Genomic DNA, 18,414 nt, shown 5'->3' with positions numbered 1-18,414 from the left:
GTCGTACAAGTCAATTTCCAATGAGCTGAACAGATCTATTTGGCTGGGCTCTACAACTAATTTGTTGGGTTGAAGGGCTAAAGATTTCTAGGTAAATTGTTTTTGTAAATTCCTAATGAATTATTTGCTGTAATCAATTTTCTGAAGCTGAATAAAGAGCCCAAGGTTGTTGGTTTCCCTACATTGGGGTTTCAATGTATTGATTTTTTGAGTGCAACTATACAAACACTTTATTTTTGAAACTTGATAATTACTTCCAATGTAGATGTTTATTTAGCAGTTCAATGTATCATTAAGCAATTACACATTCAAGAATTCAACCATAAAGACAATGAAGTAGTAGAAATCACAATACACCAGAGGGACACAATGTTTACCCTTGGAAAACCCACTTGGGGGAAACACAACCTTCTTCTTAGAGAAATATTCAATTCAACAGGAGATACATCAAAGTCAAGGTCACTTTAAGCAACAAGACAACCACAAAGATGCCAAGTCAGACCTCCTTGACTTTGTCCACAAAATCATCATTGAGCAGCTTGGTCAAGGTATGTAGTAGGGCTGCGTTTCAGCCTGCTTCTCTTCACGTGAAGGTTTGGATTTTATGGCAGTCTTCTCTCTTGATCACATACTGCTTTCCACCTAAATCTTTGGCTTGATCACAGACTTTACTTCATAGAAATTCTGGCTAGTTCACAGGGTTTGCTCCACAGGAAATTAGGGCTAGATTACAGACTTCACTTCTTAGAAAACTCGGTCCTGTCCACAGAGTTGAACCACAGGAATCTTGGTCTTGTACACTGAGATAAACCATAGGAATTCGGCTCCTTCTCACAGGGAATTCACCACAGGGAACTTGGTCCTTTCACAGATATTTTCCACAAAATATTTTGGCCTTTTCCACAGGAAATAATCACAGATACCTGGGCTCCTTCCACACAGAATCGATCTGCTCCTCAGATGCTTTGATCAGCTCCATAATCACTTCAGTCTGCTCCTGAGACTCCTTTGTATGGACAGAGGATGTTTTATGATGATGATCTGAATTGCACTTTTGTTGGAGGTCGAATGACTTTATTTATATCAGTGTTGTGAACATCTTGATAACATCCTGATTTTATCTTGAAATCACGATTTTTTGGCCTAGCCGATTTTTACCAATATTTGGATGGTATCTTAATTTTGCCGATGTTTATCAATATTTTCCCTTTTTTTGGTTTTTTGGACCCTTGCCGATTTTATCCCGATACTGATGTTCGCAACATTGATTTATATACATCTGGAGGGTCCGAAGAACATCGACTCTTGGGGTAGAGTCGACTTGATCAATAGATGGGCTGACTTGGTATCTTGTGGTAAAAGATTCAAGTTTGAAAATTCATTTTCCCTCTTTTGAAAAGGCCATGAAGGACATGCCTTATAAAAATGTTCTTTTGACAAATAAATAAATTTTCTTTTATCACAAGCATGAAGAACATGCTTAATATAATTTTTCTTTCATCATAAATATAATTTATATTTTATCTTTACAATTACAAATTGTACATTATGAAGACCGACCATAGCTACAAAATTCAACACCAGGGTAAAAATTGTGTCAAATATTTTTATTTACCTGGTTTATTGTTTGGTTATTTTTACTGTGCTTACCGAGTTAGGAACTTAGGAGTATTTCTTGTTATAAAATTTCACATCTGAGGAAATTAATTCTATTTATGTTTTGAGAAATTTTATTGAACATTAAATCTGATCTGGGTTCAAGAAATCTAAGAGTTCGAGACCCTCGAAAACTTTTTAGTTTTATCAGCTTTATCCTACTGTTCTTCATGACGTAAACTTTCATGCAATCGATGATCCTGGATGATTCCAACTTCTTTGATTACTTTGCATGACTGACAATATTGCTCGAATTGCATTTGAATTCTTATGACCAGATACTATTTTATCTTTTCTTTGAGTGTGGCTGGATAAGTAGCCTAAGTTTGATGATCCTTTGAGTCCCCTTCTACTATTCTACATTTGAATGGTGTGATGATCCTCTTGCTTGTAAGGACCTTACTGAAGTGCCTTTGTTTATTGTTATAGCTTGTTTGTGGTGTTTTCCTTCGATAACCATGGATGATCCATGAATGGTTTCTTTCAATGGCATGTTGATTGTGTGTAGTGAAGTAGTAAAAGTATCCATGCTTAAGAATCAAATGCATAGTAATCAAAGCATACATAAACATGCATTAGAATCAAGGGTTTTTTTATTGGCTCTGTTGTCCCACAAAGTGTCTAGGGCCTAGGCACTGCGACAACGCTCAGAGTAAAGGCTGTCACTCTAATCCTTACTTTGTTTAGACTCTCTGCGTCAAGAGGGGTAGTCCCTAAGGTGAATGAATGAGAATAACTTGTGAAACACAGGCTCTAGGAGACTTAAAGATGGACAACTTGATGAATTTAGAACAAATCCTGGTCAACTGAGATGGATAGGTTAAACAATTAATACAAATAAGACACAATCACAAGAAATAAATGATTTTAGACCAGTGCCTTAATATTCAATTAACCATAAACTAAATGAGAACAAGTTACCCACAGCAATTTATAAATGTAGCAAAGCAATGATCATGAATAATTAAATGTCAACAACCAAAATTTTATCATGCAAGAGTTTCTAGCAATTAGATTCTGTGAAGAATTATGAAATTTAAATGCTAAGCAATGATTCCAGATTTTAAGTGATTTTCATTAATATCTCAGATCTAGAATAATTTATCATTCTCCAATAGTCAATAATTTTAAAACATTAATCACACCTGACAATAGAGAAATCACTACCACGAAAAGACACCAAGGAACTTTAGATTAACAATTTAACTATTCCCTAGGCAATTAATTTAATGTGGTAAATGAAGAAATTAATTTTTTAATGTGACTGGAAATCAAATCAAAAGACCTTAGTCAAATTTAAATTTTTATGGGTCGTAGGCCACATAAAAAATACAAATTTATAGAGTGTAAAAGCTCAAATTCTTTTGATATAATTCATTCGCAATTTCAAAGTCACCAAATTTTAATTTTTTTGTTTGTTAGATTTTATTATATTTTTAAAATAAAATCAAAATAATGAAAAAAAAACTAGAGTCATAATAAAAAAAATCAAAACAAAAAAAAGACAAAAAAGGAAGGGAATGGAGAACAACCAAAACAAAAAATCAATTTTAAAATAAAAATGAATCTAGAAGTTGACTAAAGTAAAAATAAAAATAAAAATAAAAACAAAATAAAAAAGAAACTAACTAAACCCTAACCGCATACTACAAATGAATAAAAAAAAGGTCGAATGCTTTGCTTTGTTGTGTAGGTCGAGACGGTAGCGACAAGGAGCTTGAAGGCAGGTCGAGGGAGAAAGCAATGGAAAGCCGCGAGAGGCGCTGTGAGGGTTGCAATTCGACGAGGAGAAAGGCGACGGAGAAGCAGAGAAAGACAGTGATTGAGCCACAGTAATGGAGGAATAAGGGGTTTAAAAAAATTCGAAATTTGCAGAGAATAGAAAAACCCAGTTAGCAGATCGGAAAACTCAGTCAACAGATAAATGGTAGCCAGAAAACCCTTTAAAACATTTCCAGAAGTTTTAATTAAAATGTTGAATCTACTTGCTTCAGATTTATCCCTAAAACCCTCATGAAAATTTCCAGATCTAAGAATTTTACAACCCTTGGACTGCAAAAATTTGAATAATATTTCTGCAAAATTATGTTGATAAACCTCAGAGATCCAGATCTTACCCTCCAGGGCCTTGATCTGGACTCTACACAAATTTCTTCCTCAGATCTGTAGCTGCACATCAACAAGAAAACACCCAAATGGTATATATACAATGATAAAAAAACTAAAACCCCGAAAAACCCATGTCTGAAAACTAAAAATAAATTACAGATCTATGCACAAGAATGGTAGATCTATAAGATCTAGGGAAAATGAGTCCAGCTTTGTTGCTCCTAGATCTGATAATCGAAGGCTCTCAATAACCAGATCTATCAATTTCCCGCATAAAAATTAAATATTTTAAATTTTAAGGAGGTGCTAACTCGAAACCCTTCATGCATCACCCCAAAAAATCTTATGATAAGCCCGAGATTAATTCTAGTGGGCTCCTCAAAAAACACGATCGGGAGTTGGCTGGTCCAACTGAAAACTTCCCCTAATGCCTGAGGATCTAAAAATCAAGTTTTCCATGCAAAACTCAATCCAATGATTAAAATAGAGCGAGAAAATGATAATAAAATTAAGACAAATAGAGATATCTGCTATTACGTTCAGAATTTAGATTATTATTCAAATTCCAGCGACTGAGAAAGATACCTGTACTCAAATCACTCTTTAGAAGCTATCATCAATGGCTTTAGAAAAAATCATGCATGAAAACAACACATCTTACAGTATTTCCATGAAGAGTAACACCAACAAAACTTAACCCCAAAGTCTTCCTTTATTATTCAGAAAAAAGATTACACGAGCTTCTTGCTAAGCACACGACTCAAAGGTCGGATGAATCAACTAACAAATGACTTCCTATTTAAAGATAAATCCTCCAATGGCTAGTTCGAGTGATCCTCGTCAAAGCAATCTTGACCATTGATGAAGATTAAAATTTCTTTTAATCTCATTCGTCGAAATATTTTAATATTTGGGGAAACTTGAAATTTTTCATTAAATGCATTTTAACAAAATAATTAATTTACCTTAATCCCCAGACTTTTTAAATTTTAATTTTTTGGGACCCATGAATTTTTCCTTTGGAGAATTTAAATTCATTTAGGACAGCTTAGGATTTAAATCATTTTTTGGCCATAAAATTTAATTAATTAACCTATGAGAGTATAAATTATTTTTCCAACCCTGAAGACATTTTACATCATGATTTTCATATTTTTTACATTATAAGGGGGAAAACCCATTTGTAATGGACCCTCACAGACTGCCCATTTCTGCGACACGTAATCCAACAGACCAAGCAATTTGTAATAAAATAACCTAACCAAATAGTTTTTTTTTTTTGACAGAAACAGTTATGGGGTATTTGTATTCATCTTGGCTTGAAAGCTGAAAATCTGATTACATTGAAGACTTCCATGTCTTGTTGCATCTCTCTGATAAGAGTGAGAACGCTGATAAAACATGAAGACTTCTTCCTTAATAAGGATTCTAAATTTTCAATTTCAGAGATATTCCCCCATTTGAAGATACAAACAAATTTGTTTAGAAGCAGGCAGAAAAACATGACAGTGAACAACTTATGGAATGGGTTCCCATGATTCTTTTTCGTCTTTTATCTTGACCCTGGCAAATAGAAGGGCAGCTTTGTTGGCTTCCATGTCTGCCTGATTATTATGGATTCTCAAAACATGAAAGTAATTCAGCTTCTGAAAAGCGTTTCCCAGTCCTTTGATTCTGGATATTAGTCTGGCTAGATTAAGATCCAGCGCTGGGGTGTTGGAGATCATTGCATTTATAATGACTTGGGAGTCGCCTATCACAATAGCTTCTCTTATGTTTAGTTCTTTGAGGATCTTTAGGCCTTGGAAGAGGGCCAAAGCCTCAGCTTGAATGCTGGAAGCATGGCCAAGTCCCCAAGCAAAGGAATGAATTTTCTCCCCAAGTGGATTTACAACTACACCTCCTGCTCCTGCTGTGCCCGGGTTGCCCTTTGTTGCTCCATCAAAGAAGAGAGTGTGTCTTGAATGCGATTTGAGCCAGTCTTGGAAGTCAGTTTCAGGTCTCCTTATTTGCCAGTCTTTGAGAGGAGGAGCGTTTCTGACTGTGGGTTGAAATTGCAGATCTAGAAATGATCCCCAGTCAATCTCTTGTTGGTTGAGGTTGGAGTCATCTTTTATATCTGTCAAGCACTCCTTTATGTGGCATTTAATTTTGATTACTAAGACCTTGTGATTCTGGTTAGTATTTTTGAAAATTCTTCTATTCCGTTCTAGCCATATCTGCCAACAAATGATCTTTGGAAGGATAGCCCATGCAGATTTGATTACCTGATTTTTGGGGGGCTGACCAGGATATCTGCTTGCCCAATTTGAGAAAAGATCCACAATGGAGCTAGGCAGAAGGAGGTTGGGATCCAAGTTGTGGATAAAGGAGATCCAGATCTGCTTAGAAAAATTGCACTCAAGCATTAAGTGAACTGCTGTTTCTGCGTTTTCTGTGCACAACGAGCATCTGGAGGGTCCATGGAAGCCTTTCCTCTGTAAAATGTCATATGTTAGAATTCTACCATGGCAAAGGAGCCAAGCGAAGAAATTGACCTTGGGCCAAGAAGGAACATGCCAGACTCCTTGCCAAGGTGTTGGGTTAGGTGGGAAGTGAGGCTTCTCGATCATCTTGGAGTAGCCTTTAGAGACAGCGTATCCACTTTCCTTCAGCCCCCATCCTTTCGTGTCTTTTTTCTTCATGTGCGTGGGAGCCAAGCCGTGGAGAAGATCCAACAGCGAGGTCCATTCATTAATCAACTGAGCCGGTACCTCGATTCTTTTCCAGCCTGCCCATATGAAGTCGCTCCAATGGGAAATGTCCCACAATGAGCTCATCCCCTCTCTATCCATCCAGCATCGCAAATCTCTAAGGGAGGCTCTGTCTTTAATTGGGTCCTTGTTCAAAATTCTATCAGTCCATATATTGATTTTTTTTCCCATTTCCTGGGATCCAGTAGGAGTGCTCTTTGATTAAGGAAGCAGCTTTAGCATACAATTTGAGGAAAGATGAGTTTGGCAGATGAATCACGTTGTCTAAGCAGCTTGTACGTGGGCCTCTGAAATACTTTTTCCAGAGAGCCAATTGGGCCCAGCCAGGCTTGGGCGCAATGATCCTCCAGACAATCTTGGCTGCCATAGCCACATTCTGCTGACTGAGATTTTTGAAATTTAGTCCACCCTCCCACAGTGGCTTGGAGATGGTTTCCCAGCTGATAAGGGGAATCTTTTTTTCATTCTGTTTTCCGCCCTTCCAAAAGAACTTGCGCATGAATTCTTCCATCTTTTTTAATATGGATGCCGGAGCGAGAAGCCCAGTAAATTGAAATAGAGGTAGGCTGGAGAGCACAGATTTTATTAGGACAACTTTGCTAGCAACGTTGAGCCAGGAATAGCCCCAAGCTTGGCTTTTGGACTTGAATTTCATGCTGCGGAAGCCAATCTTTGGTTGAATGTCTCTTATGAAAAACAGGAAGGCCCAAATATTTGAACGAGGTCCAAGAAGAGGAGGCTGCATAGCCCAAACATCTAGAAATAGCAGAGAGCAATCTGGGCGTAGTATTCCAGCTGAAGATGTGACATTTATTCTTATTTACAATGCTGCCTGAGGCCTCACTAAATTTATCCAACACAACTTTAAATTTGGAGGCAGAGGAAAGAGAGGCGTTGCCTAAAAGAAGAGTGTCATCCGCAAATAAGGCGTGGTTTATGTTTTTAATCCCTCTTGCAATACACAGCCCATTAATTTCTTGATCTTGCATCTTTTTATCTAGCAGGAAGCTGAGGACAGAGGCTTGGATGACAAATAACAGGGGGGAAAGAGGACACCCCTGCCTAAGTCCTCTCGAAGCTTTGAAAAAGTCAGTAGCTCTTCCATTAACAAGAGGGGCAATCCATGGCTGTGAGATGCATGCCCGAACCCATTTAATGAAGATTTCCCCAAAACCAAACTTGCTCATGACTTTTAAGAGAAAACTATGATTTACTCGATCAAAGGCATTTGCTAAATCAAGTTTAATCACCATACCTTGTTCTTTTCGATGATAGCTGGAATGGATTGCCTCTTGGACGAGGGTGAAGTTGTCCACGATCTGCCTCCCTTGGATGAAGCCTCCTTGGTTCTCTGGAATTATTCTGGGAAGAATGGTCTTCAGTCTATTTGCAATTACTTTGGTGATTAACTTGTGCCCAGTGTTGCATAAAGAAATCGGACGAAATCTGTTGAAATTGCCGGCGCCTTTTTCCTTGGGTATGAGGGCTAAGAAGGCGGAGTTTGTACTGCCTCCTATTTTCTGAGTGTTTTGAGACTTTTGTATCATTTTGAGAAGATCTTTTTCGACAATCGGCCAGCAAACTTGAAGGAATCTGGCAGAGAAACCATCCGGGCCCGGGGCCTTGTTTGGATCCATATCAAAGAGGGCCTTTTTGACTTCTTCCTTAGTGATTTTGGCCTCAAGTAACTTGTTCATGCGCGGGGAAATTGATGAGGGGATGACGTCTAACAGATCTGAATATTGAGGCGTATCCTTATCTTCGCTGTACAGATTTTGGAAGTGAGAATAAGCCGCTTTTTTGATGTCTGCAAAGTCCTTATGAATGTCATTGTCCTCCTTGATCTCAGCTATAGTGTTAAAACATTTCCTGGCCTGGGCTTGCTTGTGAAAAAAAGCAGTGTTCCTATCCCCTGCTTTGAGCCAGAGACTTCGAGATTTTAACCTCCAGTATTCTTCTTCAGCTAGGCAGGCCTTATGCAAGCTCTGTTGCAGCTGAGTTTCTTTCTCTAACAGCTCCTCTGTAACTGTGGCGTTCTCCATGAGAGATTGATGAGAGGCTTTAATGGCTTTCCTTTCAGTGGCTGGATTAGACAGGGATTTGCCCAACGTTTTAGGTCTCTTTCTACCCTTCTAAGCTTTTCTTCCCATATGAAAAAAGGAGATCCTTTGACGGGCTGACTCCAACTATCCTTGACTATTTGCACGAAGTTTGGTTCCTTGACCCAGAGGGGACTAAATCGAAATGGAATAGGGCCCAGATCTAGGTGGGCAATGAGATCTAATTTTAAGGGCTTGTGATCCGAGACACTGCTAGCAATGATGTGCATTCTAGGTTCTAAACCTAGGAGCAGATAGGAACTTTGAATGAGAAATTTGTCTAATCTGGCAGCGATGTGGCCAGGGTCTACTTTTTTGTTGGACCAAGAGAACCTACCGGAAGATGGTTTAATGTCCAGCAAGTCCCAATCTTGCATTAGATCTTCCACCCATTCTCTTGCCGGATCTCTGACTGCGCTGCCTCCCCTTTTTTCAGTCGAGTGCAGAGTGAGATTGAGGTCTCCAGTAATGATTATGTTTTCCAGATCTATCATGTCTGCTTGATGCCTTATAGAATCCCAGCAATCCTTTTTTTCCCAATGTTGACTGGAGAATATACATTGAAGAGGCAAAAGCTTTCCTTAGTTTCTAGGTTCTGCATTTTCAGCAGCAACCAGTGGGTATTGCTTGCTTCGAGTATGACTGTAAATTTGCCAGCGTTCCATAGAGTACCAATCCCTCCCGAGGCTCCCCGGGCAGAGATTGCTCTTGCTTCACTTTTAGACCAAATTTTCTTGCTTGCTTGCAGGAAGACAGTGTCTTCCAGCTTGGTCTCCTGGACGAGAAGTATGTCTGGGGTTTCAGATCTTATTAGGCTTCTCATGGCTTCTTCCTTGACTTTGCTCCCCATACCTCTACAATTCCAGGAGATGACCTTCATTATTTATGTTTCTGGTGGGCTCCCTTGGAGCCTTGGGGCTGATTTTTCGACATCTTAGGCTTTGAGGCTAGAAGTTTTTCCAAAGTTGGCTGGCTGCCTTGTAGCTTATCTTTATAGGTCTCCAGCTCTCTTTTTTCCCTGTCAGTTTTGCGCCCTCTTGTAGATCTTCTTACCGAGGCCTGGGACTCTCCTATTTCTCCTTCCTCCTCTGACTCGTCCGATTCCTGCTCTTCTTCCTCAGCTTCTGAAGTCATACCTTTAGGATCTTCAGCTCCTTTGATGGAGGCTGAGGGAGTGCCTTTGCTTGGAGAAGCTTGTTTTTGGGTCTCGGTCTCCTGAGTGTCTTCTGTCTGCTGGCTTAATGGATCAAATTTGTTTTCTTGCGCCTTTTTGGGAGGGGGACGTTGAACATTAGCCTGGAGAGAGCCTTTTCCAGTGGGTCCTCCCGGTTTCTGCCCTTTGTGGTGGGTTTTTGCTCGCTTGACTTGATTCCAGCCCTCTTCGTTCCCTTTCTCTGGCTCTACGTTGGACGGGCAGTTTCTAGCAAAGTGTCCATGAACATGACATTTCCTGCATTTGAATGGCAATTGCTCATAATCTAAGATCTGCACATGAGACCAACTGCCGACTTTAATTTTGATTGCCTCTGGGAGACCCACCTCCAGATCTACTTCTACGCAGATCCTAGCACAGTCATACTGATCCTTGTTATTTGCCCGATCTATGAATTTCCCGAGAGAGTTGCCAATGTGCTTCAGGGAATCCCAGTTCCAGCAGTGAACTGGAAGATTTGGAAGACGAACCCACACCGGAACAACTTTGGGAACATCTACTGCCAGATCAAAGTCTGGAGTCCATTTGTTCAAATAGAGGCCCTGAGGACCCATGAAATACGGCCCATTTTGGAATATCAGATCTTTGTCTTCCTTGGAGGTGAATTCGAAGAGGAAGTATCCTCGCCCAAGAAAGTAAGAGGTAATACTTTGCTTGATTAGGGGAGCCTAATTCCTGTTAAGTTTTAACCCATTGCTTGGTGGTTTTTGGAGAGGGCCATAGTCCCGTGAATTGGCCGATGAGGCCACGCTCAGCCAGTGATAATGCTACTTGAATGGGTGTCTCTAGAGGCAACGAGATCTCAGGAATCTCATCAAGCTTCTTAACGAATTTTGAAGCTTCACTTCTTTTCCTCGGAGGCAGATCGGCCAGGAGCTGGTTGAAAGCATCAAAGGCAGGAGCCGAAGGCGGATCCTTGGAATGGCCCTGCATCTCCATAGGATCGGGCCTGAGGCCGGCCGCCGCAGGGGCAGCCACGCAGCAGGAGCCCAACCCTAGCCTCAAGTCCGGGACGACCGCAGGAAGGAGCCAAGCCCTCTGCGGGCACACCCGCAGGTGTCAGTTGAGCAGGAAGCGGGCACGGCTGCGGATATCAGAGCCCGCGAAGAGCGGATCTCGCTGCAGGCCGAGGCTCGCAGGTTGCAACCTAACCAAATAGTTAAGATTATTCCCAAATCACTTTTACACAGACTCGATCTAGAACACTAGGATTCGCCTAAAATCCTAGCGACAAAATCCATTCCATCTTTGGGGTAAGACTGGAGGAAAACTCTGTTGACAATCTGAGAATGGATCGGTGAGACAAAAAACCTCCCAAAATGGAGATTGTCACTAGAAAAGTAGGTTTACTTAGGTCGTTACATACATGACACGGTTCTGCTGAGATTATTTACATTATATACATGCAGAAAGAGTTTACATAACATCTTGGAAGTCAAGCTGATGATAATATCTGGACGACACAGACACATTGATCAAGTGCTATCACTTTTGCGAAAAAAGGGGGTGTACTGCTATGGGTCGTTGACACGTAGTGGTCAATAGACTCTATTATGTAAATAGTTGTTAATCATGTTACTATTAATTAAGTGCTTTAGCATTGATGGTTGTTGCACATATCATTAGACTGGGATGATTACCACTTGTGTGATGAGAACAATGAATACATAGCTTCCAATCATACACACTTATACCTATTGTTAAGAGATATACTTATTCAATGCGAGAACAAAGGGAAAATAAAGTAGGGAACAAGTCTAACGTGAGGAGATTTGAGCAATAAAGATGCATGTTGTTCAATTTCTTTCAACAACTATCGACTTCCCATCTTATCAAATGTAGTGTTGGTTCTTAGAACAAAACATCTATTTTTGCAAAGCAAATAGAGAAATAAAAGGCCTCTTTTCCCTTTCCAAAGCAAGCATGATAACTTAGATTGGTATGTTGCTCTTGCAACTGCACAAACACTTCGGGTGGTTTGTATACAATCTTAATAAGTTTAGATTACGTTCATGGTTGGTAAGATCATGTTTTCTTGACCCGTCATTTCTTCTTACAGGTCTATTAATGCATTTGCGAGTAAATGGTTGGGCAAATAATGAGCTTTTAGAAGTTAAGTATAGGATTTGAGCTTTTGAATAACTTCTCCAATGATTGTAAACTAGTTATAGTGTCGATTATGCATCTTGGTAGTTGCATTTCATTCAAGAAACTCTCAAGCAATGTATGAATCAATGGTTCACCCTTGGGCAATGATGAGCTTTGGGTGATTTCACTAAGTCTATGTAAGGGTTCTATACAGCACAATGGAGCATCATTAAATTAGCAAAGATGGAGTGGACTTCCAAGAACTAAATTGCATCACTAAGATTGCAATTGGATGTTTCAAAGGAGAATGGAAGCAGTGAAGACTCAGGCGGGTGATCCAACTCAACCTAACATCTTGTCGATTCATAGAGTAGTCATAATGAATGATAGAAGCTTAAATACCAATATTTTCATTCAAGAAGCCCCTAGTGAAGCAAGGAAGTGCCGGGTATTTGGAGATAAATTTGGATGATGACAAATACTTTTCAGGCAACAAATTGCTTCTCTAATCCTTTAGGCACAACATTTTATTTCAACAGATGTTTTGATTCAACATTAGCTTTCCCCGTGACCCATTTGGCCTCTAGACATTCCAGAGTAGTTGAAAACACATTAGCAAGGCTAAACAAACTTGACAAAGGGATGCAACAAGAAATTGGAGCAAGCAGTGATGCATTTTGCCTCTTAAGGAAAAAATTCATTGGTGATATAATTGTAGTAGCAAAGTAAGATGGTATGTGATGCTTTTTGCCCTTTTGAGCTATGTTGAACCTCGAAGAGAGCTAAAAATACTTTAAGAGGCAAAACACATGGCAAAGAGAGCTGCAATGCTGATTCAGAGCATAAAGTGATTAGTTTTTCTTATAGATGCTCCACTAGACCCTGTGATGAGTCAAAACATGCACTAGAAGATAAAACACACCTCTAAAAAGGATGTAGCAGTTTCCTAGAGCAATAAATAGTTTATTTTATTCTTAGAGGCTTTGTAGAACCTAGCCAAGAGTCAAATAGTGCTTTAGGAGGTAGAACACATCGTTAAAAAGGGTGTAAGAGTTGCCTGGAGCAGCAAGTAGTGTGTTTTAGCCTTAGAGGCTTTGCTGAACCTTGACAAAAATTAAACAGCGCATGCAATGTTGAAAATAGTTGCGGGAAAGGTCCTCCTTTGACTTGTGTCTTAGTCAAAGAGACCACAACCACTTTTTCCTTGGCATGTATGAGTTCCTAAACGTTAGGGCGAGTTCCTATAAGTTAGGACAGTTCATGAAGCAGTTTGACTAATGTGCTGGAGTGGGAGGCTTAGTTTGTTGTCTCCTAGTGTGAGTTAGTTTTGAAAATTGACATGTGAAGTTCTAAATTGAGACTAGACGAGTTACAAGAGTCAGTTTGACCCAGTTAACTCGTCAGTCACTGATGTGCTGGAGTGGGAGGCTCAGTTTGTTGTCTCCTAGTGTGAGTTAGTTTTGGAAATTGCCATGTGAAGTTCTAAATTGAGACTAGAGTTACAAGAGTCAGTTTGACCCAGTTAAACCATCAATCACTAGTTCGACTTCCAAAAATAAAACTTTCCAAATTTAGCCTATTCGATTTGCTTATAAGGAGGACAAAGGCACTCATTGTATCATTGTTTTATCATTGTTTTGTGAGCATGAGAGACAAGGCAATAGAGAGCACAAATTTGTGTGCAGAAGCTTGTGTTTGGGAAGGGCGTACTAAGGAGAAACATGTGCACAGTTGATAGATGAGAATTTCCTTGGGGTTTGCAAAAGGAAATAGGGAAGCAGGATCAGGGTTCTTGCAAGGTGTTTTAACTTAGGACAATCAGGGAGAACAATCATGTTTTTCTATTGAAACAAGGTTGTATTGTAAGAGAATTGTAAGGTTCTCCTTGCTCCTCACTCTCACCCTCTCTCAATCTCACTCTCACTCTCACTCATTACAATGATGAAATGAAATGAGGGAGGGTCTATTTAACCCTCCCTCCCTCCCTCACTTTATTTCCACAATTTTTTATTTTTTATTTTTTTGTTTATAATTAATTTGTTTGTTCAATTCTTGGTTGTTGTTTCTTTTGTTTTCAGGTTTGTTCTTTATTGTTGGTTGTACTTTAATCTATTGGTTTGTTCGTTGTTTGATTGTGTTTTCTTTGGTTGTTATTCCTTTCTTGGTTGATATATTGTTTGTCTGCGCGTCTCCGCTCCCGTCGCTTGCTCCGGGAGCGATTTTTATAACCTGGGAGCAGTCGGGAGCGAATTTGCACTCCCTGCCTATTTTCGGAGCGAAGCAGGGAGCGTCGCTCCCTCCGGGAGCGACGGGAGTGACGCTCCCTGCTTTGCTCAAGGAGTGCAAATTTTTTTACTGGAGCGCACCCCCGAGTCGCTCCCGCCCAGAGCGCGGATTGGGAGCGGGATCGAGGGGGGGGGGCTCCAATGCAACACTGCAAAAAACACTTGCTAGGGAGCTATGGTTGCAGAACAAGAGAGTAGATGATGTGTTTTAGACTTAGAGGTTGTGTTGAACCTTGCCACAAGCTAAAAAATGCTTGCTATGCTAAAACACATTACTAGGGAGGCTACAATAATGGAACTGTGTTTTCCCTTTAGGGCTTTACTAGACCTTGCCACGAGCTTGCACCAATGAAACAAGTGAGAGAGTTATGCGTTTTTCCTTTTGGAGCATTATTGGACCCCTGCCATATGTAGGGAAATGCATAGTGAGCCAAAATGTACTTTTGGGGAGCTGCAACAGTGGAATAGATAAGAGAGTGACATGTTTTGCCCTTTGGGGCTGGTTTGTGCAATGTTTTCCTTTCTGGCAACTTTGAGTGCGACGATCTTGTCAGTATATTTTAGATCACCAGTGCTTAAGGGTAGACACACCTCTCCATGTTTAACACTATCATTTCTTGCTGTATCTTTGTGTACGCGCTTATTTTTGTTTACTAATTGTTATTAGTGTGTTATAGGCAAAAGTGTTGTTCACAGCCGATACAGAGCGTCAAGTTATAGATGAGAATTAAGCCTAGGGTTATGTTCCTTGTGGTCAATTACCTATTGACTGATCACAAGTCATACTCGATTGCCAATTCATTGTTGTTATGTTTTATTTGAAGTTGACAGGAGTTTTAATCTAAAAACAAGGTTTTTAATTTGGTTTGGGGGAAAACTGCAAAATCATTGTACTATGCTTTAAAAACCTTGCCAACCACTAGCTGTTGTACATTGTTGTTTTCTTGTTTCTTGTCTGAATGCCCATATTTTCCTATTTGTGCTTGCTGGTGTCATTTCTGTGCACATTACTGAAACCATTTGGTACCCGGTTTGGGGTTCACTCCACTCTGCAATGTATGCCCCTTTACTGCAATCAAATCTGCCTTTTCATTTATTTGTCCCTTTCACTGCATTCCCTTTCTTCTAAATGCATAGTGTTCTTCTTAGCTTCTCGTGCTCACAAACACCCTCTCACATTTCAACCTCCCACTTTCCCACTATTTTTATTCTTAGTTTGCTTCAATATTATTATAGTTCTATAGGCAGATTTGAAAGGGCTCCTTTCCTGTCTTTCAACATTATGGCTGCCTCGCCAACTGCTCCTATACCATGTTGTCAGAGTTCAAGCATAGAATCACAAAATAACAATTCAAGATCTTGAACATGAGAGAAAATAAGTGACAATTTTATTTAAACGATGATCATTGGAGGTGCATCAATACAGATAGAAGAAATATTTACGAGTGCAAATGACTTTCTTTCGACTCCCGAGACTCCTAATGCTCTATAATGCTCTATCATTTCCAGTTTACTTATACATATATTCGTGACATAGATTTGGCAACACATCTTATTTTGTTATCTGTGGACTTTCTAAAAAACACATGAATGCACACAAATGTATATAAATCACATACCATGCATGTGACATATCGTGATAAACGCATGCACAACTCAACAGAGATGGAAGCTGGAGTCATGAAATCCACATCATACGAATTCTTTAAAAATAAGTGTAAATTACACGTTCAGTTGGGGGATTGACCACCTATCATTATTACTATTTACAGGACGTCTCAGTAAATAATTCCACTAGTAATATAGTATCCCTGCTGTATGCTCGTGCTGTTTCTTCATTATGAAGAGATTGGTTTGGCCAGCAGGAGATTATATTTGATCGTGTACATTTCCTAGTTCCTATAATAATTTCAAATTTCATTTTTCTGATAATGTTTTGAAACCTCAAGAGCAATACATGAAGGATCAAAATGTGAGAAAATATAGAAAATAGAAAGAACAAAAGTGAAAAGGATAATTTCAGTCTAGGGTTAAATTTGTGAGCTTCATCAATCTTTTATTTCTTCTATAGAAGATTCTTATGCATTCTTGTAAAACATCCCTGGAAATTTTTTATTAATTGCAAAAACTGTCCAGTATTTAATGGACAACATTTTGGGATATGGTTTTCCAGGACTGGGCTGATTTGACAAAAATAACATCTTTGATAGAGTTTCCTGCAAATTACATTGCAGTTCACCAACATGTGATGTTTGTAGATCGACAATTTGGATGGAGAACTTTAAGAGATTCTGGGGAGAGATGTAATATCAGTACGGTCCTACAGTTATTTTCACTTAAAAAAGAATAATCCCCTCTAACACTCTTATTGAATTTTTGTTTGATCTTCACCATTTCATTTCTCGAATCTAGATGAAGAGACTTCATCTCTGTTAACTCTGGGGTTAAATGGAGCCCACAACGACCAAACATGTTGTGTTTCACGAGTAGACTTATTGTTTGCCTCAGTTCAGTGTGTATTGTTATATGTTACACCTAGTCTTGTGTTTTCTGTAAGTTCTCATGTATATAACTTGTAGATGTTTTTGGACATTTTCCGAGTGATTTACTGTTGTCCAATTACCATCCATAATACTATAATTTCACATTAAACTCTGCTGACCGTTGACCTAGTTTTGATTCTCACTACATATTTTCCCCTGTTTACAGCATGCTGTTTGTGGAACTTTATTAGTACTGCAAAATGTTCATATCGCTTGTTGCACTGGCTAAGTCCCTAATACAGTGGAGAACTGGGAATATAATAGTGACTGATGTTTCCCCTTGCTGGCTTCAGCCTCGTAGGTGTTTTTTCCAAATTAAATTTTTGGTCTTTATTTGCTGTATATCAAGTAAAAGACTTCTTGTCTTGTATTTTTTGTGCATAGCAATACTTTATGCAGCACTGGTGTCCTGGCTCATTGCATGTAGATCTGACATGTCAACCTATTAGTCTATGCTTTCCATAGTTTGGCTATAATGTCCTGATTTCGATAATGAGTTGGACTTGCAAACATAGCATGTAATTATGTTCAGAAAACAAATGACTGTTTTATTGTTCCATAATGAAATACGTTACCCTTACCTGAACAGGTTTTGCTTGGCTATGGTTGATACTGATTTGGATGTGGAATCATTTATTTTTCTTTGATGACCAGCTATCAGAATGATGGCAAAAATAATGATAATGGGTACCTTGCTGAAGACACCAGTCTGGTCTTTTGATCAAGGATCCATAGCCATATCTAAGAAGTTTCGAGTTTAAATGCATCTTCATTTTTGGTTCATTGTGAATGTCATGCATATTTGGTACTTCTATAAGGTTGGCAAAATAGCTTTTATTATTGGAGATAGGTTAGTGAGTGAGCTCTTGGTTCCTTCAGCAATCATATCTAATTTTCTTTGTTAAGCATTCGATATATCAAGTTCAATTTTGATGTTTTTCTTTTCCTAATTATGGATCATGGTCTTTGTAGATGACATTGATGACATAGAAGAGGTCTTGCGGCAGTTTGATATGAACATGAAATATGGACCATGCATTGGAGTTCCTAGGCTGGAACGTTGGGAGCGAGCGTCCAAACTTGGTTTAGATCCTCCACAGCAAGTGAAGTTATTTTTGGAAAGAGCTGGTGGCATATCTGATTGCCTTTGGGAGGGACGAGTGTAAGTCAACATCTTTTTTGATCAGCCTTCCCACAATAACCGTGTGAAATGTTTGTTAATTGGGAATAACACAAAGTCTTACAAATCTTGACAATTGGAGCATGTTTGTAATATTTCTGCCTTTTCAGTAATGTACATTCCTTAAAACATGCAATATACACTTAATTTTGGAGTGTACAGTGCTATTGAAAATGACATTTGTGTAGTTGATACAAACTAGAAATTGTAACCCCTTGTTACTAATGGGTGGTGTAAAGTTTCTCTCTTTCCTTCTCTCGGGAGTGTGAATTTCACCAAGTGAGGTTTATAAAATCGTCCTATGTTGAGGTTGTAAGATCATATTATTGAAAAGAACATGAAAGATCTCACGTGTCTTTCACTTTATTTTGTATATTTATCAAGAGTTAAGTAGGACAAGGTAGCTAACGAGGCCTTACCTACAAGTGAGCTTAACGAAATATTAAGCGACACTATGCTCTCTGATGATGGTTTGTGCTTAGGTGTTG

At 39.2% G+C, this 18,414-nt stretch overlaps 1 protein-coding gene across 1 annotated transcript in view; it reads left to right on the top strand.

Moving 5' to 3' along the window:
* LOC149254373 (uncharacterized) overlaps nucleotides 1–18,181 on the top strand; it is a 29,065-nt gene extending 10,884 nt beyond the window's left edge. Inside the window, exon 2 of the mRNA XM_089460134.1 lies at nucleotides 17,719–18,181. Within this exon, the coding sequence (XP_089316260.1) occupies nucleotides 17,719–17,912 (194 nt within the window). The 3' untranslated portion in view covers nucleotides 17,913–18,181. The remainder of the gene's footprint in view (nucleotides 1–17,718) is intronic.
* The last annotated feature ends 233 nt before the right edge of the window (nucleotides 18,182–18,414 follow it).

The sequence above is a fragment of the Pinus tabuliformis genome, chromosome 7 (genome assembly GCF_031772625.1).
Source record: "Pinus tabuliformis cultivar Carrire ecotype Pingquan chromosome 7, CPIR1, whole genome shotgun sequence".
In the NCBI taxonomy this organism is placed as follows: domain Eukaryota; kingdom Viridiplantae; phylum Streptophyta; class Pinopsida; order Pinales; family Pinaceae; genus Pinus; species Pinus tabuliformis.
Note: the sequence above shows the minus strand (reverse complement) of the source record. Positions and strands in the feature narration are given on the sequence as shown.